General features: G+C 41.9%; 1 protein-coding gene across 1 annotated transcript in view; it reads left to right on the plus strand.

Moving 5' to 3' along the window:
* Positions 1-22,129, plus strand: part of LOC115479073 (angiopoietin-related protein 1-like) — a 68,730-nt gene that overhangs the window by 46,446 nt on the left and 155 nt on the right. The window contains 6 exon segments of the mRNA XM_030216811.1: positions 11,383-11,467; positions 12,684-12,702; positions 14,063-14,154; positions 15,909-16,029; positions 20,514-20,543; positions 20,546-20,698. Coding sequence (XP_030072671.1) covers positions 11,383-11,467; positions 12,684-12,702; positions 14,063-14,154; positions 15,909-16,029; positions 20,514-20,543; positions 20,546-20,698 — 500 coding nt within the window.

The raw sequence follows: 22,129 nt of genomic DNA on the forward strand, positions 1-22,129 counted from the left end.
ATATGCTTTCGCAACCGGTGGAAAATTGTCTTTTGTAAATCCCAGGATATCGTGAAAATATTTCTTTAAAAGTTCCATCGGAAATTAAAAGTTGAAACAGGAAAGTTAAGAAATCTCAGATTATTTTTTCTAAGTTGATTTTCAAATGATTCCATTTTCTTTACAGTCACATTTTTTTCTTTTATCAGTGCTGACATTACTTCCTTAGCTGTTTTCATCTCACATTCTAATCTTTTAAAGTCACTCTTTTGTTCTTCCACTTTATTAGACACCTGTTGCAAATTATTTTTAAGTTCTAATGTCTCTCCTCGAAGGGATTCAGAAATTTTCACCAAAGATGAGTTCACCCCCTGTATGGCATCCCAAAGAGTGTCTAATGTGACTAAGGCAGGTCTTACCGAACCACAAATTCCCCCGGAAACTCTTCCTCTGGGCTGAATAGGCATTGAGGTAATCCTCGTCGCTCCATCCGATATCTCTCCAGCAGAAAGTACGGTGAGGGGGCCTCCTCCGAGCACCTGGACGGGTAAGCCCACGCCGGACGCCTCCAAGTGTACGCTAACCAACAAACCATTGCTTCCGGGTTGTGGCGGGGTCATGCCTTGCGGGGGAGGACTCAAGGTAGCTCCCTCCGTACTGCTGCTCGCGGCTATTTGCCTGATTTCCCCTGAAGTATTCGCTGGAATGCCCGACATCAGGACTCCATATTGCTCCAAGGTAGGTTGGCGTGTGGGGGGGAAATTTCCAATCGGACCCGAGGGGGCTGGGGTGCCGATTTTTCCCTTTCTTTTCCCCATTTCCTGGGGACGCACCAAACAACCAGCACAAACTTGAAGTTCAGGAGCACTCACGATGTACGTCAGCTCACAAGCGCCATCTTGGAGAGGGGCTATTTTAAATACTCCCTCCCTCAAACCCACCCAACTGCAACATCCGACCAATGGGCTCATCAGCGGGTCTGGTAGGAAGAAGTGCATCAATTGAAAAGGCTAATCAAGTAGCCAGACCAGGAACACTATCCCTCGCCTACCAGAATTTTTGCCTGACACCAACGAACCGAGTCAGGGTAAGTGGCCCAGCCCATGGTTAATTGAGCCCTTCAAGACAAGCTTTCGGGCTTGTCTAAACTATTTGTTATAAATTGAAACTTGCTAATCTAGTAGTTTAAAACAAGCCCTTACACAAACTAATGCCCTTATGTATTAAACAGATGTTGATGTGCTATTAGCTGGCATGCCTGTTAATGTTCTGTTGTCTAGGTTTACTTAATATATCACCTACTTTTACCAGATCTAAGTGGTTTACAAAATAGATCTAATATATATATACACATACACAGGAAAAAAAAACTCCATAAAATGATAGGGTACACCTAATGCAACACTCACCAAGATTGCATTCATTCATCCATACAATCACAAAGACAACTCAATTTAGGCCAGTGCACAAGTCCAGTCATGCCCTCCTCCCGGGCTACAGATTGAAAGCCTGCTTAGAAAAATAAGTTTTTAATATGATTTTGCATCTCTTATAATACTTCTCAGTGCAAATTTCCTTAGGCAGGCCATTCCAGAATACCGGGACCTTTTGCTTTGTACTTGCCCAATGTGCCTAAGATAAAGAGGGCTTGACATCCTATGATCCTGCATTGACCTAAGACACCTAATTGGTGTATATAGTGTTGTCCATCTGCTTAAATATAACAGCTTTTGCTCCCATAGAGGAGCATAATCGAATGTCGGCGGCCAAATAGATCGCCGGCGATTTATGTTAGCGGCGGTGCTACAGCTGGCTGGAACCGTATTATCGAAAAAGATGGCTGGCCATCTTTTTTTTTCGATAATACGGTTTAGCCCGGCCAAATGCCTTGGAGTTCGCCGGATTTGAGATGGCCGGGTTTGTTTTTCAGCGATAATGGAAAGTTATGTCAGCCATCTCAAACCCCGGCCAAATTCAAGGCATTTGGCCATGGGAGGAGCCAGCATTTTTAGTGCACTGGCCCCCCTGACATGCCAGGACACCAACCAGCCACCTAGGGGTCACTGCGGTGGACTTCAGAAAAGCTCCCATGTGCATAGCTCCCTTACTTTGGGAGCTGAGCCCCCCAAACCCACTACCCACAAATGTACTGCACCCACTAAAATTGCTCCAGGGACCTGCATACAGCCTCTAGGACTTATTGCTGCTGTATAACTATTTGGCACACCAGTTCACACCTGAAGACTAATCTCTCTGAAAAAGTCCTTTCTTGAAATAACCACGTTTACTCACAGTTAACAGCAGATCAGAGGTTGTGCCCCACTGGCAAAGAGTCCCCTGGTACTAAGATTAGCAGTAGGTCAGAGCTGGCACAATGGTGTACAATGCCCTCTTTCAATACCTTTCAAGGTAAGAACTACGTTCTATAACGTGGGTAACACAGGAAAGGGAACTAAAACTGGCTTACAAAAATGGCCACTACCGCATGGACTACAACAGGAAACAAAACAGGGCACACTCTGACCCAGTTAGCAGGGGGGAAAAGCACCATGGGAGTAGAGCCCAGTACCCTACACCCACCACAATGCATTGCTAATGTGATTCTGCAGGGCACCTAACAGAAAAGGTGTCACACTCACCCGAGAGCCACATCGGAGGATACAACACATTCTGCTGTCATGGAGGTGGGTACGGCATTTGAGGCTGGCATACAGGCTGGCAAAAAAGGTTTTTAGTTTTATTTTTTTAGTATAGAAGGGGGTTGGTGACCACTGGGGGAGTATGGGGAGGTCATCCCCCATTCCCTCCAGTGGTCATCTGGTCAGTTGGGGCACCTTTTTGAGGTCGTGAAAATAAAAGGACCAAGTAAACCCGGCGAAATACTGCTTAACGCTGCTTTTTTTTTGTTCATTATCAGCGAAAGCCGGCCATCTGGTAGCCACGCCCATGCCCGCCCATGTCCCGCCTTCTACCGACACGCCCCCTTGAACTTTCGCCGGCGAAGCGACGGGAAAGCGGCGATGCTGTCTAAAATGCCGCTTTCGATTATACCGATTTCACCACTTTTAAGAACTAGCCGGCGATCACTTTCGATTATAAGCTGGATAGTGATTTATGTGCTAGGAGGCAAAGGATCTTAAACCTAATTCTGAAAGAGACAGGCAGTCAATGATATGTAACAAATAAAGGTGACACATGATCAAATAATCAAGCACTCCCTAAAATCCTAATTGCAGTATTTTGCAACATCTGCAGCCACCTAAGCTGACAACCAGGTAGTTCCAAATATACTATTTTGCCATAATCCAGCCTGGAATGGTATGTATTAGTGTTTGCAAAAGCCATTTCATCAAAATACCCTGCAGCTGTATCAGCAATTAAAATGCCTTTGTCACCAAGGAAAATATTTGATCCTCAAAAGATAGGGCTCAATCAATCACCACCCTCAAATATCTTAACCTATTCACCATTGGATTGATTTATCAAACAGAACAGGTGTTAAAGTTGAGAAAGAATAGTTCCCAGTTAGGTCATGGTCTTAATGACATTTAAGACAGGCCAATGCAGCTGACACCAATCAACCACTTCTAGCAGCCTCTTTTGTAAGAACAATAAGCCCATTGTAAATGGAAAGATCTTTGTCAGAATAAGAACATTGTCTGCATAGCAGTATATGCTCAGGGCCAAATTCTGTATATGGCACGCAAAATGTAGGTGCTGTCACGTCCGTGAGTCCTTGTGCCCAGGCGGAGCACAGAGATGAAGACTCAAACCTGCGCTCTGTTGGGCAGCCGAGCAACCCCGAGGCTTAACCTGTAATGACCGCCGTTCCCCGAGGGTTGTGCCCCCAGGTGCAGGCAGCCGACAGGACTTCCAGATGTAGACATGGGTCAGACGGCTGCAGACAGCAGGCAGAGAGGAATCTGGGTTCAAGTAGAGGGCAGAGGCAGGCAGTAACCAGAGAGTAGTTCAGGTTCAGGTAGCGGTCAAGTCAGGCAGCAGGCAGAGAGTAGTCTGGGTTCAGGCAGTGGTCAGGCAGCAAGCAGAGAGTAGTCCGTGTTCAGGCAGTGGTCAGGTCAGGCAGCAAGCAGAGAGTAGTCCGGGTTCAGGCAGTTGTCAGGTCAAGCAGCAAGCAGAGAGTTGTCTGGGTTCAGGCAGTGGCCAGATCAGGCAGCAAGCAGAGAATAATCCAGGTTCAGGCAGTGGTCAGGTCAGGCAGCAAGCAGAGAGTAGTCTGGGTTCAGGCACTTGTCAGCAATGAGAAGGTAACAGCTTGAGAATAGGTACCGCACAAACAATCACCCACCGAAGTAGAAGCCGAAGCAAAGAAGTGGAGCAACACTGCTCCTAAAATAGCCCCCACCATCAGGAAAAACAGAATCAGCTGGCAGGGAGAAGCTCCCATTGGCTGGCCAGCCAAAAGAGAAGGAGGAGCCGGGTCCAATCCCGAAGAGCAGGAGGCGTGGCGAAGAACTCAGCTTTCCGTCACAGACAGGCAGAGGGAATCACGGAGCGCCGGACTGCCAAGATGGCCGGTGCTCCATGTTGCAGAGGGAAGCCAAGGAGCCCCCCTCCCTGGAGCGTCGTGAGCAGGCAGGAGATAGAGGCTCGGAGCATCGCGAGCAGGCAGGGGAATCCCCGGAGCGTCAGTCCTGCCAAGATGGCTGGCGCTCCACATCGCAGGAGCACCCTTCACCGAGGTGAGGAGCATGATAGGCGCATTGGAATAAATGCCTAACCTTATTCTATGAACCATGTCTTCAGTAAGATGTTATTTATAGAAAAGTGCATAGACTGGGGGAATGTGCATACATTTAGGCATGGCCATTTACACCACTGAAAACCTGGTGTAAATGTCCACCCCTAAATGAACACACGTTTCTCCCTGACACACCTATATTCCTCCCATGGCTATGCCCCCTTTTCAGCTACACATGTCGGAATTTATGTGCGCCTCTTTTTAGAATATACCTAAAAAGAAACATGTTAGTCATAATTGGTTGATATCTGCCAATTGTTATCACTAGTTGGCTCATTACTCAATTGAGTAGCATGCGTAAATTGACTGAGCACACAATTTAATGTGTACTGCTCACCGTGCATTATATAGAATCCAGGGGTCATTCCATATTCCTTTATTGAATTTATCAGCGGACTCAGATAAATCTTAAACAACAAAGGTGATAGAGCCGAGCCCTGGGTACTCCACGCTGTAGTGATACTTAAGATGAAATCTCACTCCCTACTTTCATTGTATAAGATCTTTCAGAAAGAAAGGAGTCAAACCACGCTAAGGCTGTGCCAGTAATACCTATAGATTTTCAAACGCTGGATTAGCAAAGCATGATCCACTCTTGCAAAAGACAGTGCACTGTTCGCAAAGAGAACATTCTTATTTTAGTTTACTCAAAAATTCTGTAGTCAGGTGAGCAAATGTTCCTGGAAACAAAATGAGAAACAACATAAAGCCTAAATTTTCCAGCCGGAAATCAACGAAGCAGATCAGTAGGAGATAAACACACATTTATTGAATGAAAACCAAATGGATATAATGAGCCCGACACAGGCCGTGTTTCGCCCAGCAGGGCTGCGTCAGGGGCTGCACATTGATCCTTAGTTGTCAATATCTGTAGACATATGTACTAATGGAAATGAATGTACAGGAAACTGAAATCATGGATCTTCTCAAATATAAAGTAAAAAACAGCTCAAACTGAACGATCCTAAAGAGTGATTTCCATCGTGGAGTTTGCAGATCATCTGCCTTGCTGTTTTCTTAAATTTTCCAGCCGTACATTCCTAGCAGGTGCCTAGTTGTCTTTATAAAAAAACTTGCATATGTGGTGGAAATGACATTGTACCTGCCCTGGTGCTGGTGTTAATATTCACACCTATAATTTTAAAGTACATGTGTAGACTAGCGTATTTTATAATCTATGCGTGTACATTTATTTATTTATTTATTTGCAGCATTTATATCCCACATTTTTCCACACACTAGCAGGCTCAATGTGGCTTACAATAAGATTTATCTGAGTCCGCTGATAAATTTGATAAAGGAATATGGATTGACCCCTGGATTCTATATAATGCACGGTGTACATGCACACTGTACCCATGTTCTGCCAAACTTCAACTCCATACTTCCCTACCGTCAAAACACATACTTTTAAGCCAGTCAGTATTTTCAAAGAGGCCATTTATGTGCATATGTGGCTTGCTTATGGCTTGGGGTGAAGAAAAATCAATTTAAGGTATTACAAGTTGCACAGAATGCTGTTGCAAGGGTTCTCACTGGTAAGAATGGTATGATCATATTTCTCCTGTGTTGAAGGAGTTTCATAGGCTCCCTATTGCTAGCAGGGTAAAGTTTAAAATCCTCTGCCTGATGTTTAAGGTTTTTGGTCAGGCTTCACCATTATTGGCATCTAAGTTACATAATTATCAGCCCAGAAGATCCTTGAGGTCTGCAAACAAATGTTTGTTTGATGTCCCCTCCTACCAATTGTTCAAATTAAAAGAATATAGGAACACAATTCTTTACATAGCAGGTCCGGTTTTATGGAACACAATCCCTTTGGAATTAAGAGGCATTCAGAATTTTTAGGATTTTTAAAAAGACACCCATTCTGTTAGAATATCAATGAAATGCTTTGATGTCCCCATGCATACCCCCACCCTCCCACTCTGTCAGACTGTCAAAGTAATGCTTTGATGTTTCTCTTATATATACTACCTGCTACCACATTTGCTTATTTCCAATCTGACGAAGAAGGGCAACCTTCGAAAGCTAATCAAGAAATGTATTAAGTTATGTCCAATAAAAAAGGTATTATCTTATTTTCTTTTCCATGTTTTATTTTGTTTGATTTCTATTGATAACCTAAAAAGACCTCAAAAGGTTTTTGTGTATAAAGGCTTTTCAAGGAATATGAACTGTATAAATGTTTCAGCATTCAGTAACAACAAGTACCTGAGAATGTAAAGTTTGAAGTTTTTGTGATGGTTTATTCTGAGTGATCTTGTCTACTGTCATGTGTTGCATAGTTGGCTTCTATTATGTATGTGAAATCGTGAACCGCCTAGAACTTTTGTGATAAGTATTGAATAGAAGGGGGGTTTTTTTACAAAAAAAAAATGTGTACACAAAAATGTCATGTAAGCCGCTTCGAATTTTAAATGAGTGACATATAAAGAAAAGTCAAATAAGTCATGATGGGATGTTTTCAGTGTTTTCACGTGATTTGATGCTATGTTTTTGTCTCCTAAATCTTATTTAGAGCAGGTTATAAATTTGTTAAATAAATAAAATGTAAAAAAAAATATCCTTTTGCATGTAAATTCATTTTTGTATTTTATTTTGAACATTTTGTTGGTTGTAGCCAGTTTGCTGTTAGTCTATATTTGGAACCTTTCTTGACGTGTCTGTTCTTCATGTATCTTTTCTTACTCAATCGGAGCACAGTCATTTGTGATCTCATCTTCTGCAGGTTGCATCAAAATGAATAATAACAACAACAACGTATTAAGCAGAAATTTCGAATTTCACCTGTCTCATCAGCTTTGCAGACAGGGAAACACCCTAATCACTCTTCCTCTAAGTGGTTAGTCCTGAAACCGTCCCCCCCCCCCCAAGTGATTAAGCTGGTAGCACAACCCCTGCCCCTCCCCTTCTGACTAAGTGCTGGTCTTCCCTATTTATAAGAGCGGGTCTTCCCTCTGACTTCTATTGCATTGCCACAGTCCTTGTAGTGAGGCGTCTCTGCTGACAGGTAATGCTCACATCTGCTGAGAGAGGACTGGAAGCTGCTTTTATTCTCTTTAGTGCGTCTATCTGGTAGGAAAGAAAATGTTAAATGTCCATAGTTTTATTTTTTCCAGCTGAGGGGGAGGGTATGCTTGTATCTCAGAAGCCTAGTGGGTATGGTCTTGGGCATTATGCGTCTTATCAACATGGTAACATAGTAGATGACGGCAGAAAAAAGACCTGCACGGTCCATCCAGTCTGCCCAACAAGACAAACTCATATTTGCTAGTTTTTGTGTATATCTTACCTTGATTTGTAACTGTCATTTTCAGGGCACAGACCATACAAGTCTGCCCAGCACTATCCCCGCCTCCCAACCACTTTATCTCTTCTGTGCTGCCATGAGTGTGTGCAGTGCACATAAGTGACAGTCCAGGCTCCACGTTGCTAGACGAATCAACCAAAAGGTTGTAGAAAAATAGTTAACATCAACAAGAGGGGGGGAAATTAGGTTAGATTTAAAAGTAAATCTCCAAAGATGGCTATTTAGTTTGGATTTGAATATAGCCAAAGAGAGAGAGAGAGAGAGAGAGAGAGAGCAGGATGCACCAGGGGGCAGTGTCATCCCAGCTGTTAATTCTTTAGATCACATTACACAATATTTTTGTTTACTAATGACTTGTTTAATTAACATTATCTGGGAAGTAAAACCCCTCTAGTGTCCAATGTCCCCATCGATCTGTTCCCATATGGCTTATTATGGGAACATTGGACACTAAAGGGTTAATATAACGTGGTAACATAGTAGATGACGGCATAGAAAGACCTGCACGGTCCATCCAGTCTGCCCAACAGGATAACTCATATGTGCTACTTTTTGTGTATACCTGACCTTGATTAGTATCTGCTATTTTCACGGCACAGACCGTAGAAGTGTTGCCCTGCCCCCCCCCCCCACCACCACCACCACCACCGATAGTTAGTGTACAACTTTCAGTGGTGGAGCGGATAATTACTACTAGCTGAGTGGAAGGTTGCCCTTCTTCGTCAGATCGGAAATAAGCAAATGTGCTAGCTGACAGTGTATATAAGTGAAAACATTCAAGCATTACTATGACAGTAAAATAGATACCATTGGAGATTCTACATGGAATGTTGCTATTCCACTAGCAACATTCCATGTAGAAGGCTGCGCAGGCTTCTGTTCTGTGAGTCTGACGTCCTGCACGTACGTGCAGCAGACTCACAGAAGCAGAAGCCTGCGCGGCCACATTGGTGATCTACAAGGGCTGACTTCTACATGGAATGTTGCTAGTGGAATAGCAACATTCCATGTAGAATCTATAGAAATCAAACAAAATAAAACATGGAAAAGAAAATAAGATGATACCTTTTTTATTGGACATAACTTAATACATTTCTTGATTAGTTTTCGAAGGTTGCCCTTCTTCGTCAGATCGGAAATAAGCAAATGTGCTAGCTGACAGTGTATATAAGTGAAAACATTCAAGCATTACTATGACAGTCTGACAGGGTGGGAGGATGGGGTGGGTCGGAGGTATGCATGGGGACATCAAAGCATAGCATTGATATTCTACATAGACATCACATGAACAATACTGGTGCCAGTAGGGCTCCCACCCCTGTTGGTCAGCATTTTACAGGACCAGGACACTGTACCAGTGACTTCACAGTGAGAATCCTGAAAGGTAACTTTAAAACCATACAAGAACGTAAGACCTTTGAAGTCAGAATGATTGAATATTTTAACACCTAACAGAAAGGACTTAACAAGGATCTGGGGTTCCTAGCCCATTATAAACCATAAAGCTGTATTCTCTGTTGATCACCCCACCCCTCACCTATCCACACCCATCCTGTTAGAATATCAATGATATGCTTTGATGTCCCCATGCATACCTCCTACCCACCCCCACCCTCCCACCCTGTCAGACTGTCATAGTAATGCTTGAATGTTTTCATTTATATACACTGTCAGCTAGCACATTTGCTTATTTCCGATCTGACGAAGAAGGGCAACCTTCGAAAGCTAATCAAGAAATGTATTAAGTTATGTCCAATAAAAAAGGTATCATCTTATTTTCTTTTCTATGTTTTATTTTGTTTGATTTCTATTGATAACCTGATAAAGATATAATCTCTCAGTGATTAAGGGCTCAATGTGTATCAGGAAGATTCTGTTTCCTTGCCAGTTGAATGGGTAGCTTTGTGCTACTAATGCTGCTGTAAAAACAGGCTTCGGAGTAGCTAAGGGATACCTTAAGAATGTTCCCAGTTAAGGAAAAACAGAAGTTTACAAAGCTTCATTTGTTGTGGTTAAAGAGGGCTCTGAATCATCATGCGTCAGCTGTTTCCCCCTCTGATGCCATCTGAGCAGCAGCCCAGCAAAAGGGAAGTGGATGCCTGGCACAGGATGCTGGGCTAGATGGACCTTTGGTCTTTCCCAGTATGGCACTACTTATGTACTTATGTACTTATGTACTGTGGGTTGGAGCTAGCTGTAGCTGTGACAGACAATTTTTAGCTGCAGGGTTCATGCTTATAAGTCACGTCTTGGATAACCTTGTAAGTTATTACTGGCGAGCAGCAGCAATAACTTTTCAAAGGTTACCAAAATTCAGGATACTTCTGAACAAGGATCGCTTGAAAGAACAGTAAGCAAAGCACTATGGGGTCCTTTCACAAAGCTGCGGTAAAAGGGAGCCTGCGCTAGCATTGGCATGTGGAGTTTTTTTAATGTGCGCTGAGGCCCCCTTTTACCAAAGTGGGTAAAAGGTTGTCCGTTTTTGACGAAAAGAAATGGCTCTGCAGTAAGTGAACCACTTACCGCACAGCCATTTTACTACTACTACTACTCATCATTTCTACAGCGCTACTAGACGTACGCAGCGCTGTACACTTGAACATGAAGAGACAGTTCCTGCTCGACAGAGCTTACAATCTAATTAGGACAGACAAACAGGACAAACAAGAGATCAGGGAATATTAAAGTGAGGATGATAAAATAAGGGTTCTGAACCAGTGAACAAGGGTTAGGAGTTAAAAGCAGCATCAAAAAGGTGGGCTTTTAGCCTAGATTTGAAGACGGCCAGAGATGGAGCTTGACATACTGGCTCAGGAAGTCTATTCCAGGCATATGGTGCAGCAAGATAAAAGGAACGGAGTCTGGAGTTAGCGGTGGAGGAGAAGGGTGCAGATAAGAGAGATTTACCCAGTGAACGGAGTTCCAAGGGGGGAATGTAGGGAGAGATGAGAGTGATTTTGGTGGGGATCCCTTACCGGCACCCATTGAGATGGCAGTAGGGGCTTCTACGCTAACCTGGAGGTAACTGAGCAGCACACGGCAATATCTGATTACTGTCGGTTAAGTTCTGGTGCTACAAAAATTAATTCCCATAGCACCCAAAATGGTACGCTGGGGATGGGAACTACCACCGGGCTCCTGCAGTACCCTGGTGGTATTTCCAGATTGGTACCCGGCAAGCCTGTTGCCATGCATGAAAGGGCCTCTATGCTTTTTAAAGTAACTTTAAGTACTACAAATGTGTTTGAATTGTATCATTTGTGCTTATAGAAAGGAGATAGGCAAAGGATAAGGACGGCTCTAACACATTTTTTTTTCTGGTTTTATTTAGGAAAATGAATCCGGCAATCTCACTAAAATGTTTTTCTGGCATAGCAATACTACTATGCCTCTCTTTTCACCAAGTCAGACCACAGGTAAGAGACCTTGCTTGGCTGAGGGGGGTAAGATGAGAGAAAGCAAAAAGAGAACAGAGTCTTAAGGGCAGCCACAAACCTTGCCGAAAAACTGATGGCCTGTTGTGAATGTGGCTTACTGAATACACCCTGCGAACTACGCTATGGCACTCATTTTCAAAAGAGAAAAAACACCTCCAAAGTGGCACAACGCAGCAGATGGCTGTCTTCTTGCAAAAATGTCTAAAAGTCATGATTTTCAAAACTCGGAATTGGGATGTTTTACTCTGCAGTCCATCTAAATTGCAGGGGGGGGGGGCCATATTGGAGGCATGTTTTGGGTGGGACTTGGACAGGTTTAAAATCTGGATGTTTTTCAGCGATAATGGAACACAGACAAAGGCCCAGGGCAAAAAAAAAAAGAAGTTTTTATATAGATCTGTTTCAGAAAAGGTGCCCTAACAGAGCAGCTGACCACTGAGGGGATTAATGCATTACCCCCTCTTAATACCCCAGTGGTCAATGAACCCCTCCCACTCCCCAAGATGTGACAGTAGATATCAGGCGTTATGACAGCTCTCTATATTATGGCCATTCCTAGTGGTCAGTGCAGTGGACAGTGAACAATGGGGCACAGGTTCAATTCCCACTTTAACTCTTTCATTTCAGTACAAATATGTGAGCCCTTCTGGAACATACAAATACCTCCTAAACCTAACTCTATAACTGACCTGCAAGTCTGAGGTCTATTGTAATGGTGGACCTTTAGGTACCGTAGGCTTTCTCAGTTCTGAAGGGCTCACTGTACAATATAAAGGGGTTTAGGTGGGATTTGTACCTGGGTCCTTTAATGTGAAGTCCACTGGGCTGCCCCTCTGCACTGCTGGGATGTCTATGTGGCCAGTTTTTCCCTGGGGATTTTTTTTAATTAAATGGTCTTAGAGATGAATGTGTTGAGCATGAAGCATATAGTTCCAAGCTATAATCAAACCAGAAATTTAGACATTTTTCTGGTTCAGTTATGGCTGTGAGCTAGAAGGGTTGTGATGTTTTCTGTAAAAGTCTCAATTCAGACTTAGACGAAATATTGAAAATGCCCCTCCACAGTAGAAGGCAAGATGTCTTGCACCAATTTTCTTGATAACCAATTTAACTTGCAAAACATTTTATTAGGGGGGAGGGGAAATGTAAGATTGCTGCACTTCCAAAGTAAAATATATACTTTTTCTTTTGACAGAAAGTACCTCTTCCAGAAGGTAAGACATTTCTGAACTTTATTTATGTGAGCTATTATGCCATTTGGAATTTATATATTTCAAACAGGAAAAAATATTATGAATAAGTGACATCATATTATCTGGTTCCATTGACATTACATACATTTGTAAAAGTTACTGGCCATTTTGTTGAGTAGTAAACAGATTACATATGATGAAAAGGGAGATGTGGACCTGAAGAGCCTTCCAATCATGGCCTGAGCTTTGGGAACGCCTTAGCACTTTAAATCTTGCACAGGAGCGGAGCATAGCATATGTCATGGTGACAAGTAAATTCTATTAATGCAATTATATTGCTGATTTCACAGTTCTCGATCTAAGGAAGATCTATCTACCATGCAATGTGTATTAATTTCAGCTTTGAACTGATCACTGAATGTACTGAAAACAAACATGAGATGCATTACAGGAAAACATTTTGACCACATTGTAAGCTCTGATTGTCTGGTTCAGGATTTGCTTACTTGTCTAATGCCATACACAATGAGATTTAGTGGCTCAATTAGACACAGGGAGTTTTCTCTTTAAGTTCAAATTAAATCTCTTGTTACATCTGGTCCAAGTAGAGAAAGCTGATTCTTCTTCATGTTTCCTACTGTTTGAAAACACCAACTAATGCAATGTGTGTAGAACACTCAAATCTGTCTGTAAACCAAATTTAATGAATTAATGGAGATACTATTGTTAGCCTGCTTCGCAAAGGGAGGAGAGCTCATGTGGGTCTGCATCAGGGGTTCTGAACCCAGTCCTTGGGTCATACCAAGCCAGTCAGGTTTTCAGAATACACACCAGGAAAAGGCATGACATACATTTGCACGCACTGTCTCTATTCTATGCAAACTTATCTCATGTACATTCATTGTAGCTACCTTGAAAACCAGGCTGGATTGGTGTGTCCCAGGACTGGGTTCAGAACCACTAATATATCTATATCTACATTTATATACTATGTTGTGAGTCCTATTCACTCCAAAATTTCAGGGCAAGCCAAAGAGGATCCCAACAAGTGGACTGTTTTCGAATCTTAAAAATATACAAGGTTTCTTGTACACCCCAGGGAGCAATAGGCTTCTTAACTAATGTGGAATTTCTTGCATTTTAAGAAGTGATAAGAGGACTGTGACATCAGAACTATATACAGTATAAAGATGTTTAATGCTGAGGCCTCGATGCCTACGATAATTGTTTTGGATTATAGACCTCTGCAGCAGCAGTAGTCAAATCTTGGTGCTTTTGTTTAAAAAAAAAAAAAAAAAAGAAATTAGCCAAAAAAGATGCTACACCTGTTTTTCATCCATAGTTGACATATTGCTTATTCTTTCATTTTTCTGTTTCAAAGGTGAGGATTGTTCCGACATCAGGAAGAAGAATCCTTCGTCAGCCAGTGGAGTATACTGGATAAAACCAGCAGGAGCCACACAATCTTTCCAGGTAGATCTACAGATCATCTTTTCCTTAATTAAAAAAAAAAAAGTATCAAAACTTCATAGGACACTGAGATTAATATCCATTATGACCACAAGGAAATGTTTCTTGAATCTTTAATAGACTCGTATGTATTAAAAAGTTAATGAAGAACACATGATTAAAAAAAAAAAAAGTATTCCAGGAGTTTTGAATTTTTAGACCAATACTTAGGGAAACTCCATGGCTTACAAGCAGAAGTAAAATCATAATCTAACCCCACTGTTTACTAAGCCACTCGGCAATACCCACACAGCCCATTTAAAGTGAATGGGTTGTGTCAGCATCAGCGCAATGGCAGCCACTAGCATGGCTTGGTAAACATTGGAGGGGGGGGGGGGGGGTAAGGTTGTTTTGTTTTGTTTTCATTTGACATAGATCAGAGATTCCAAAATTTGTGATCCAGCTGCAATGTCTATTTTTGTAAACTAAGGGGTAGAGAAGGGATTTGGGATTTAGCTCGCACCTTTTTTCAGTAGTAGCTCAAGGAAAAGAACATTCACACAGAATATTTCCCTCTCCCCAGAGGATTTACAGTTTGCATTTTGTACCTGATTGAAATGCAAAAGTCGCATATCTTCTGTTCTGCAAACATTATACCAAATTAGCAATGACATATTAAGGTCCATTTTAGGTAGATCACAGAAATTGGAATTGCTGCATCCAGGCTGGAATGTGTACAATTCCAGTAATATTTTAGAAAAGGATCTGACAGTGTAGATCTATTTCTAACATAGGTGCAAGAATGCAGATGTATGTGGCTAGAGCATCCATTTAGAAGTATTAACATAAGTATTGCCATACTGAGGACAGACTGAAGGTCCAATAGTGGCCAATCCAGGTCACAAGTATCTGGCAAGATCCCTAAACAGTAAAACAGATTTTATGCTGCTTATCCTAGAAATACACAGTGGATTTTACCCCCAAGTCATCTTAATAATAATATAGAAATTTAACAGAGGAAATGCAGCAACTTACACATGTAAGCGTCAAGATTTACACATGTAACAGAGTATTTCAGAACTTGCACTTGGATATGTTGGCATTAACACCTCTATGTCTGCCATTTTGGAAAGCTATTTATGTCCTACCAATCAACTGCAGAGGGCACAATCTTTTATTTTGTTTCAATTTGGAGGAGGAGGAGATAAACCATGGAAGATTAGGAGGATGCTTCCCTTAATTCTTCCTGTACAGGGCTGGCCAAATGAGCACTTTTAAAATACACATATGTGGTAGGGAGCAGCTGTAAATCCCAACATGGACATGGGGGATACAGGGGGTAAGAACATAAAAATGTAAAAATAGCCATAATGATCCATGTAGCCCAGTATCCTGCTTCCAGCAATGGCCAATCCAGGTCAAAAGTACCTGGTAGAAACCCAAACAGTAGCAACATTCTATGCTATCAGTCTGACCCCCCCCCCCCCTCACCCCCCCCCCCCCCCCATGCAATCTACATTTGTAAATACCGGTTTTCTACAATTGGCTTTTACATGTGTGTAGTATTTACATGTGCAAATCACGATTATGGCTTTTGAATAAGGACCATGTAGAAAAGACAGCAGTGGCATTTACATTCTGAAATCATTCCCTGAACTTGTGTAATGCAAAACATAATGTAAAAGAGGAGTTGTTGGTTAACCAACACGAGACTCGCACTCTTTAAATGAACCGCTTTGCACAGCAGTAGCTTATTTTGCATGGCTCCCTATGCACAGGTCGCTTGTGAGATGAACGAGGATGGAGGGTGGACTGTCATTCAGAGACATAACGGTGAAAACTCCCTGGACTTTGAGAAAACGTGGGCAGAGTATAAGACAGGATTTGGAAACCCTTCAGGTAGGTGAAGACTCTGGTATTGGTTATTATCCTTGTCTCACACACAGCACGTAGTCCAGGATCTGTTTATTTTATTTATTTAAAATCTGCACAATCCACAACCAATGAACATGCACAATAAGCTTAACAAAACCAATATAAAATAAGGTCCAATTTATTGTCATCTAATCTGAACCAGATGATTCAAAATTGTATACTACAAGTCAAACAGCCCTCCAAAACAGATGAGCCTTCAGATGTGTATGAAAATGTAGCTGATTTCTGTTTTTGTTTTTTGTTTTTTTTTTCATTTTGCTGAAAGCCAAAGGGGGAGTTGTCATAAAAATTGAGAAACAATAGTTATCTAACCTTATTTGCCTAAAAAATGGTATATTTAATATTAATGTGTCTGTGGATCACAATGCACAAAAGGCCACTGGGGCCAAAGCATTCAATAAAAAAAAAAAATCAGTAATGTTTTAAACTGAATTCTCAATTTTAACTGGAAGTCAGTGGAGATCCTTCACACTCTAGACTTTGAGCCTTAATACTGTTCTTTCCAAACCTGTGTTCAAGGCAAGTTACAGATTCAAGGACAGTGGCTAGGTTGCTTCCCTAAAACTTGTAATCTAACATCCTGCATCCCAATATGCAAAAACATTTATCTGGCAGCAGGATCTGCCAGTCACATAAACCCCAACATTTCAACATGATTGAAGGTGCCAAACAGAATACAAATTACTCCCCCAGGACACAAGTGAAGGAACTGAGGTGCTCAGCATCCATCAGCACCCACAGAGCTGGCTTCTATGCACATAGATAAGATCTACTGGCCAAGGCCAGTTATGATTTTCAGCTGCATTAGCCATATAATACCACTGAAAATCATTGCACGTTTTTATTACATTATGATTGACTAATTAGGTCTTTGCACTTATTTATATAGCAGTTTAATCAGTTCCCAAAATGGGACCCAGCCCAACTAACCCTCATCGAGGACAAATCTGGCCCATAATAAAGAAGTATAGGAAATTAAATATACTAGAGAGCATTCTGTTTCCTAAACCGGATGCGTATCCCAGTTTAAGTTCCCATTTTCAAGATTGAGATACAGAATCGGAAGCAATGTTCTCATGTTCCAGCAAAAGCTGCTCCAGCTGTGCAGGACCAAAAAATATATAGGGGTCCTTTTACAAAGGCATGCTGAAAAATGGCTTGCGGTAGTGTAGGCATGGGCTTTGGGTGCGTGCCGATACATTTCTTTTTTAGCGTGTCTGTAAAAGGCCTTTTTTTTGCCATAAAAGGACATGCAGCAAAATCAAAATTGCGCGTATCTATTTTAGGTCTGAGACCTTACCACCAGCCATTGACCTAGCGGTAAAGAATCTGGGCGGTAGTGACTTCAGCGTGTCAATGCTACTTGGTGTGTGTCTGTTACGCACGCCAGAAAATAAAATTATTTCCAGAAGCGCATAGCGGATGCGTGCCAAAATTGAAATTACCGCAAGGGCCACGCAGTAACCGGGCGAGTAACTCCAATTTGGCATGCATTCCATGCGCGTAGGCACCTAAGCAGCTTAGTTAAAGGGCCCCATAATCTTTACCAGATAAAGAAATTAAACACATAGAAGGAAATTTAAAGAAACGTGCAACTTTAGCTGCCATGGAGTTTCAGCTATGAAATTTGGCTCACGGAACACAGCATCTTTCTTTTTTTGAAATAAAGATTTCTAAATCAATATCTTACCATTCTCAGATGCTAAAGTCACACAAGGTCATGGTGCTGCACCTTTGCCTCAGGTTTTTTTCCCATGTTTAAAACCCTTTTGACAGAGGGTGCTAATCTTGTGTTTTTTGTTTTTTTAATTTCTACTTTTTTTATATATAATTATTAAATGCAACTAAGAAAATTAGCAAAAAGGTAAAGAATTACAACATCCAATTCAATAAATACATTTATTTCGGCATATATTCCAAATTTTCCAATCAATATTGTTCATTGCTTATTCTTGCTGTATACCGGCTTGAGTGAATTCCTTCAAAAAGAAAGTAAATATATCCAAATAGAGTAGTTACAGTTAACGGGATGATCTGTGTCTGTCTTAGGAAAGAGGTGGAGTGAAGGAGAAATGCCTCCTTGATTTATTTATGTGGATTTTTCTCGCTCCGTTTCTGTTGTAGCTCAAGGTGAGTTAGTGTATTTCCATGTCCTTGAAGGGTGCTTAGTGACTTTTTCCCCCCCTTGGCTGGTGGAGGGTCCCTAATTCCCATCAGCTGAAGACTTTGTCCAGTGTTGGTCTGCGGCGGGCAGTGCCGCACTGCCTGCCCTGCTGTCTTCCCCTCACGTCCAGCGCTGGACGAAGTCTTCAGCTGGTGGGGATTAGGGACCCCCCCACCAGCCAGGTATTTGCAACAGTGGTGCTTCAGCTGGTGGGGGTTGGACTCCACCAGCTAAGATGTACAGCGGCAGCAGAGGGGGGGGGGGGGGGGCGGTGTGACAGGGTGGCAATACCAAAATGTGCAATTTTCAGAGTTCTCTATGGAGGGAAATAACTATCCAGGTAACCTGTCTGTTTTGAAATTTGCCCATTATTTTGCCGCTGTGAAAGCACACCAAGGACCAACAACCTCCATAATTTTTGGTTAGAAAAGTAGGCTTTCCACGAAATGCCTTTAGGGCAGGGGAGGGGAAAATAATGCATAGTAATACATTTGAAATCTTTGTGTGTTATTTTCAGTGGAAAGTAGAAAAAGCAGGTTCACATCTCTGTGGGTACTTTTTCCCTGAGCAATTTTCAAAAGGGAAAGCTGTTTGTACATTTTTCTTATGAAAACTGGTGCAAAGCTCATGAGCACAATTGTCCACAAACTGAGCATCAGTGTACCCAGTTTGGAAAATTGCCCCCTTTATAAAGCCAACATCCTATAACTTGAAAATATAGTTTGTGATGCTATCGGTGACCACACAAGTCACATTTTCATAAAATGTGTATCTGGCAGTCCTATACCAAATAACAAGTGGGTCAATGTTCTAAGGGCTTATACATTTATACCCTAATTCTATATATGGTACTCAAATTGCATGTGCAAATTTGGGCATGCATCCAATTTGCGCATACAATGTAATTGCATAATGAGCCAATTAGTGCTGATAATTGGGCACCAATAATAGCACTAATTGGCAATAATTTGAATTTATGCCTGTGTCTTTAGTCACTAATATGGAAGTGTAAATTTTACGTGCAGATCTGAAAAGGAGGTGTGGCCATGGGTGGGGTCACGGGCAGATGCAGTGTTACAGAATAAGGAGATCCGTGCCTAATTTAGGCACGAGAACTTAGTCCAGGTTTCAGTTGGTTAGAAATCATCGCGCCAAAATTGGGCGTGGTTCCCCGGCACCAATGCCATTCTATAAACGGTGTCCAACCCGAGCACCATTTTATAGAATGGACCTTCAACACTAATTTTTTTTCAGCCCCTTAGCGACTGCCATAACATGTAAGTCCTTTTGTCCATAGATTTTCAGCAGCTAGTACTGCTGAAACTCTCTGTTAACATAGTAGATGATGGCAGGAAAAGACCTGCACGGTCCATCCAGTCTGCCCCAACAAGATAAACTCATGTGTGCTACTTTTTGTGTATACCCTACCTTGATTTGTACTTGTCCTCTTCAGGGCACAGACGTATAAGTCTGCCCCGCCTCCCACCACGGCTCTGGCACAGACGTATACCACATGGCCACTATTTGGATAGATAAGATAGAAGACATTAAACTGCTTAGCTATAGTGGCTAAATGTTACTGATATATGTATAGCTGGTATCGGTGACTACGTCACTATATGAATAGGGTGAACATTTTTTGGAATACCAGATGCCCCATTTTTATTTATTTACCTCAGTTTTTTTTTCTTCCTTAGTAGGGAGTGTTTTCTGTTGTGGCTTTTTTTTTTTCAGGGCTCCAAGTGAATCTGTACTAATAGCCGTTGTTGGAGGCCATCTCTGTAGGTTATCCTGGGCAGGGGAGTTCTGGTTTTCTTTTGTTAAATAATATTTATTTTAGCCCAAATTCTCTTCCCTTTCTGTCTTGAGCAAAAAGTAGTTTATTATATTATTATTTTTGCTCTCCCAAAGTTTGGATTTTAGGGTGAATATATGCAATGTTAAATGCTGTGGCCAGTGTTTTATTTTTAAAATATTCCAGAGACATAATGGTGAAAACTCTCTGGACTTTGAGGAAAACGTGGGCAGGGTATAAGACAGGATTTGGAAACCCTTCAGGTAGGTGAAGACTCTGGTATTGGTTATTATCTGAATATTGGCCCTAATAATAATAGAACGGGTTCCTTATGGTAAGAACTTTTTTAAATGTTCTGCAGATTTTCCCCTTAGTACATAGAATGAGCCAAAATCAAGAGAAATATATATTTGTTTTGAGTTATCCAATGGTACTTTAAAGCTGTGACGTCTGAGCAATCTTTACAAAATAATTTAAAATCTCCTCCAGGTGAAGTCTGGCAGGGCCTAGACAACTTTTATTTCTGACAAACCAGCCAAACAAGAAGGCACAGCTAGTCGTGAGTCTGCAGGCCTTCAGTGGTGAGACAGCCATTGCACAATACGATTCCTTCAAAGTTGGCAATGAAGCAAGCGCCTACCAGCTCTCTTTAGGTGCTTATTCTGGAACCGCAGGTGAGTATTAAGCCGAAAGTCTCTCAAGTACTAAAAGAATAGGAGCCGCAGGTCACTGCAAGATTCTGGAAAAGGCTTAGTGTTTTGTCAAGGAAGAAAGCTAACCATGGTTCAAATGGTGCAGACATACCTTCCAGGCAATTTTCCCTCTAAGCTGTGTGGTTACCTCCACTTACATTCTTGCCAGTGGTGATGGTTTCAATATACATTTTCAATAGCGAGAGAGACAGGCAAGTTCTACAGGACTCCAGAGGCCTGTAGGCCCTAGTGCCTGAAAACTCAATATTGAAACACACCCCTACTGGTACCAATGCAGTTGGAGGACTCCCACACTGCTTCCAGGGCAACAGTTGATACTGTCTGGTGTTAAAACACATAACGTCTTTCCCAAGGCAAGGTGTTAGTCTCTGTAAGGCCAAATTAAGAGTTGTGTTGCTACCAGGATTTCAGACTATTAGCAGCTCTGCTCAGTGACAGACTCGGGTCCATATTCAAAAGCACACCCTGCAAACCGGATAACACACCTGACTGGGATATTTAGAGGCACTTCTGGATACTGCCTCTGCACTATGAGGGCACTGATTGGACAGAGTATGGGCAAAGCTAGGGCAATCCTGGAACGTTTCCAGATCGTGACAATAGCTGGATAACTTAGGATAGATAGAAAACTGTGCTAAGTTGTATGGATAAGTTATCCAGATAGCAACAAAGGTTTCTGCTAGCTGGATAATTCTGGAGCTGATTACCTTTATCTAGATATCCAGAGTGGCTGAATATCTGGAAATTTAGCTCCCGTGGCCAGCATTGTTGTTTTTTAATACCTGCGTAGTTACTAATGAAAATGTGTAGCTAGATATGCACATATAAGTACATATGGCAAGATGGCATTTACTTACATGTAGACTGGGCCATAGTTTGGGTAGATGGGGGTGATGTGTGTGGGTGTTTTATAACAACATCACAATGCACATAGAGAACACTCATGCATTTGCACCGTCTTTGGCGCAGGTGTTCAATTGTGTGACAGAATTTGTGCACCATTAAGGTTAGTTCTGTGTGCATATTTGATAAAACAGGCATAAAACTTTGCTATAGATGCTCTATTATAAAATTATCCCCTTCCCCCCCCCCCTCCCCAAGAAGCAAATTTCAAAAACAAGTTGGGTGGAGGAAATGGCTTTTTACTCAGATAAATAGGCTTTCTGAAAATTGCCAGTTTCTCTTGTGAATAAGTCCAGACACATAGGGATTTCATGTCTATTCATACTTGCATTCTATGGAGGTATTTCCAAGGACAGAAAGAGGGTGGGTAATGCAGCAACACAAAACAGGATCATATCTTTATGGGTACTTATCCCTAGGCAATTTTCAAAGGAAAGTACAGGGAGGTGTGTTTTCAAAGCACTTATAAAGTACCTAGTAGCCTGTGGA

The sequence above is a fragment of the Microcaecilia unicolor genome, chromosome 10 (genome assembly GCF_901765095.1).
Source record: "Microcaecilia unicolor chromosome 10, aMicUni1.1, whole genome shotgun sequence".
NCBI lineage: Eukaryota > Metazoa > Chordata > Amphibia > Gymnophiona > Siphonopidae > Microcaecilia > Microcaecilia unicolor.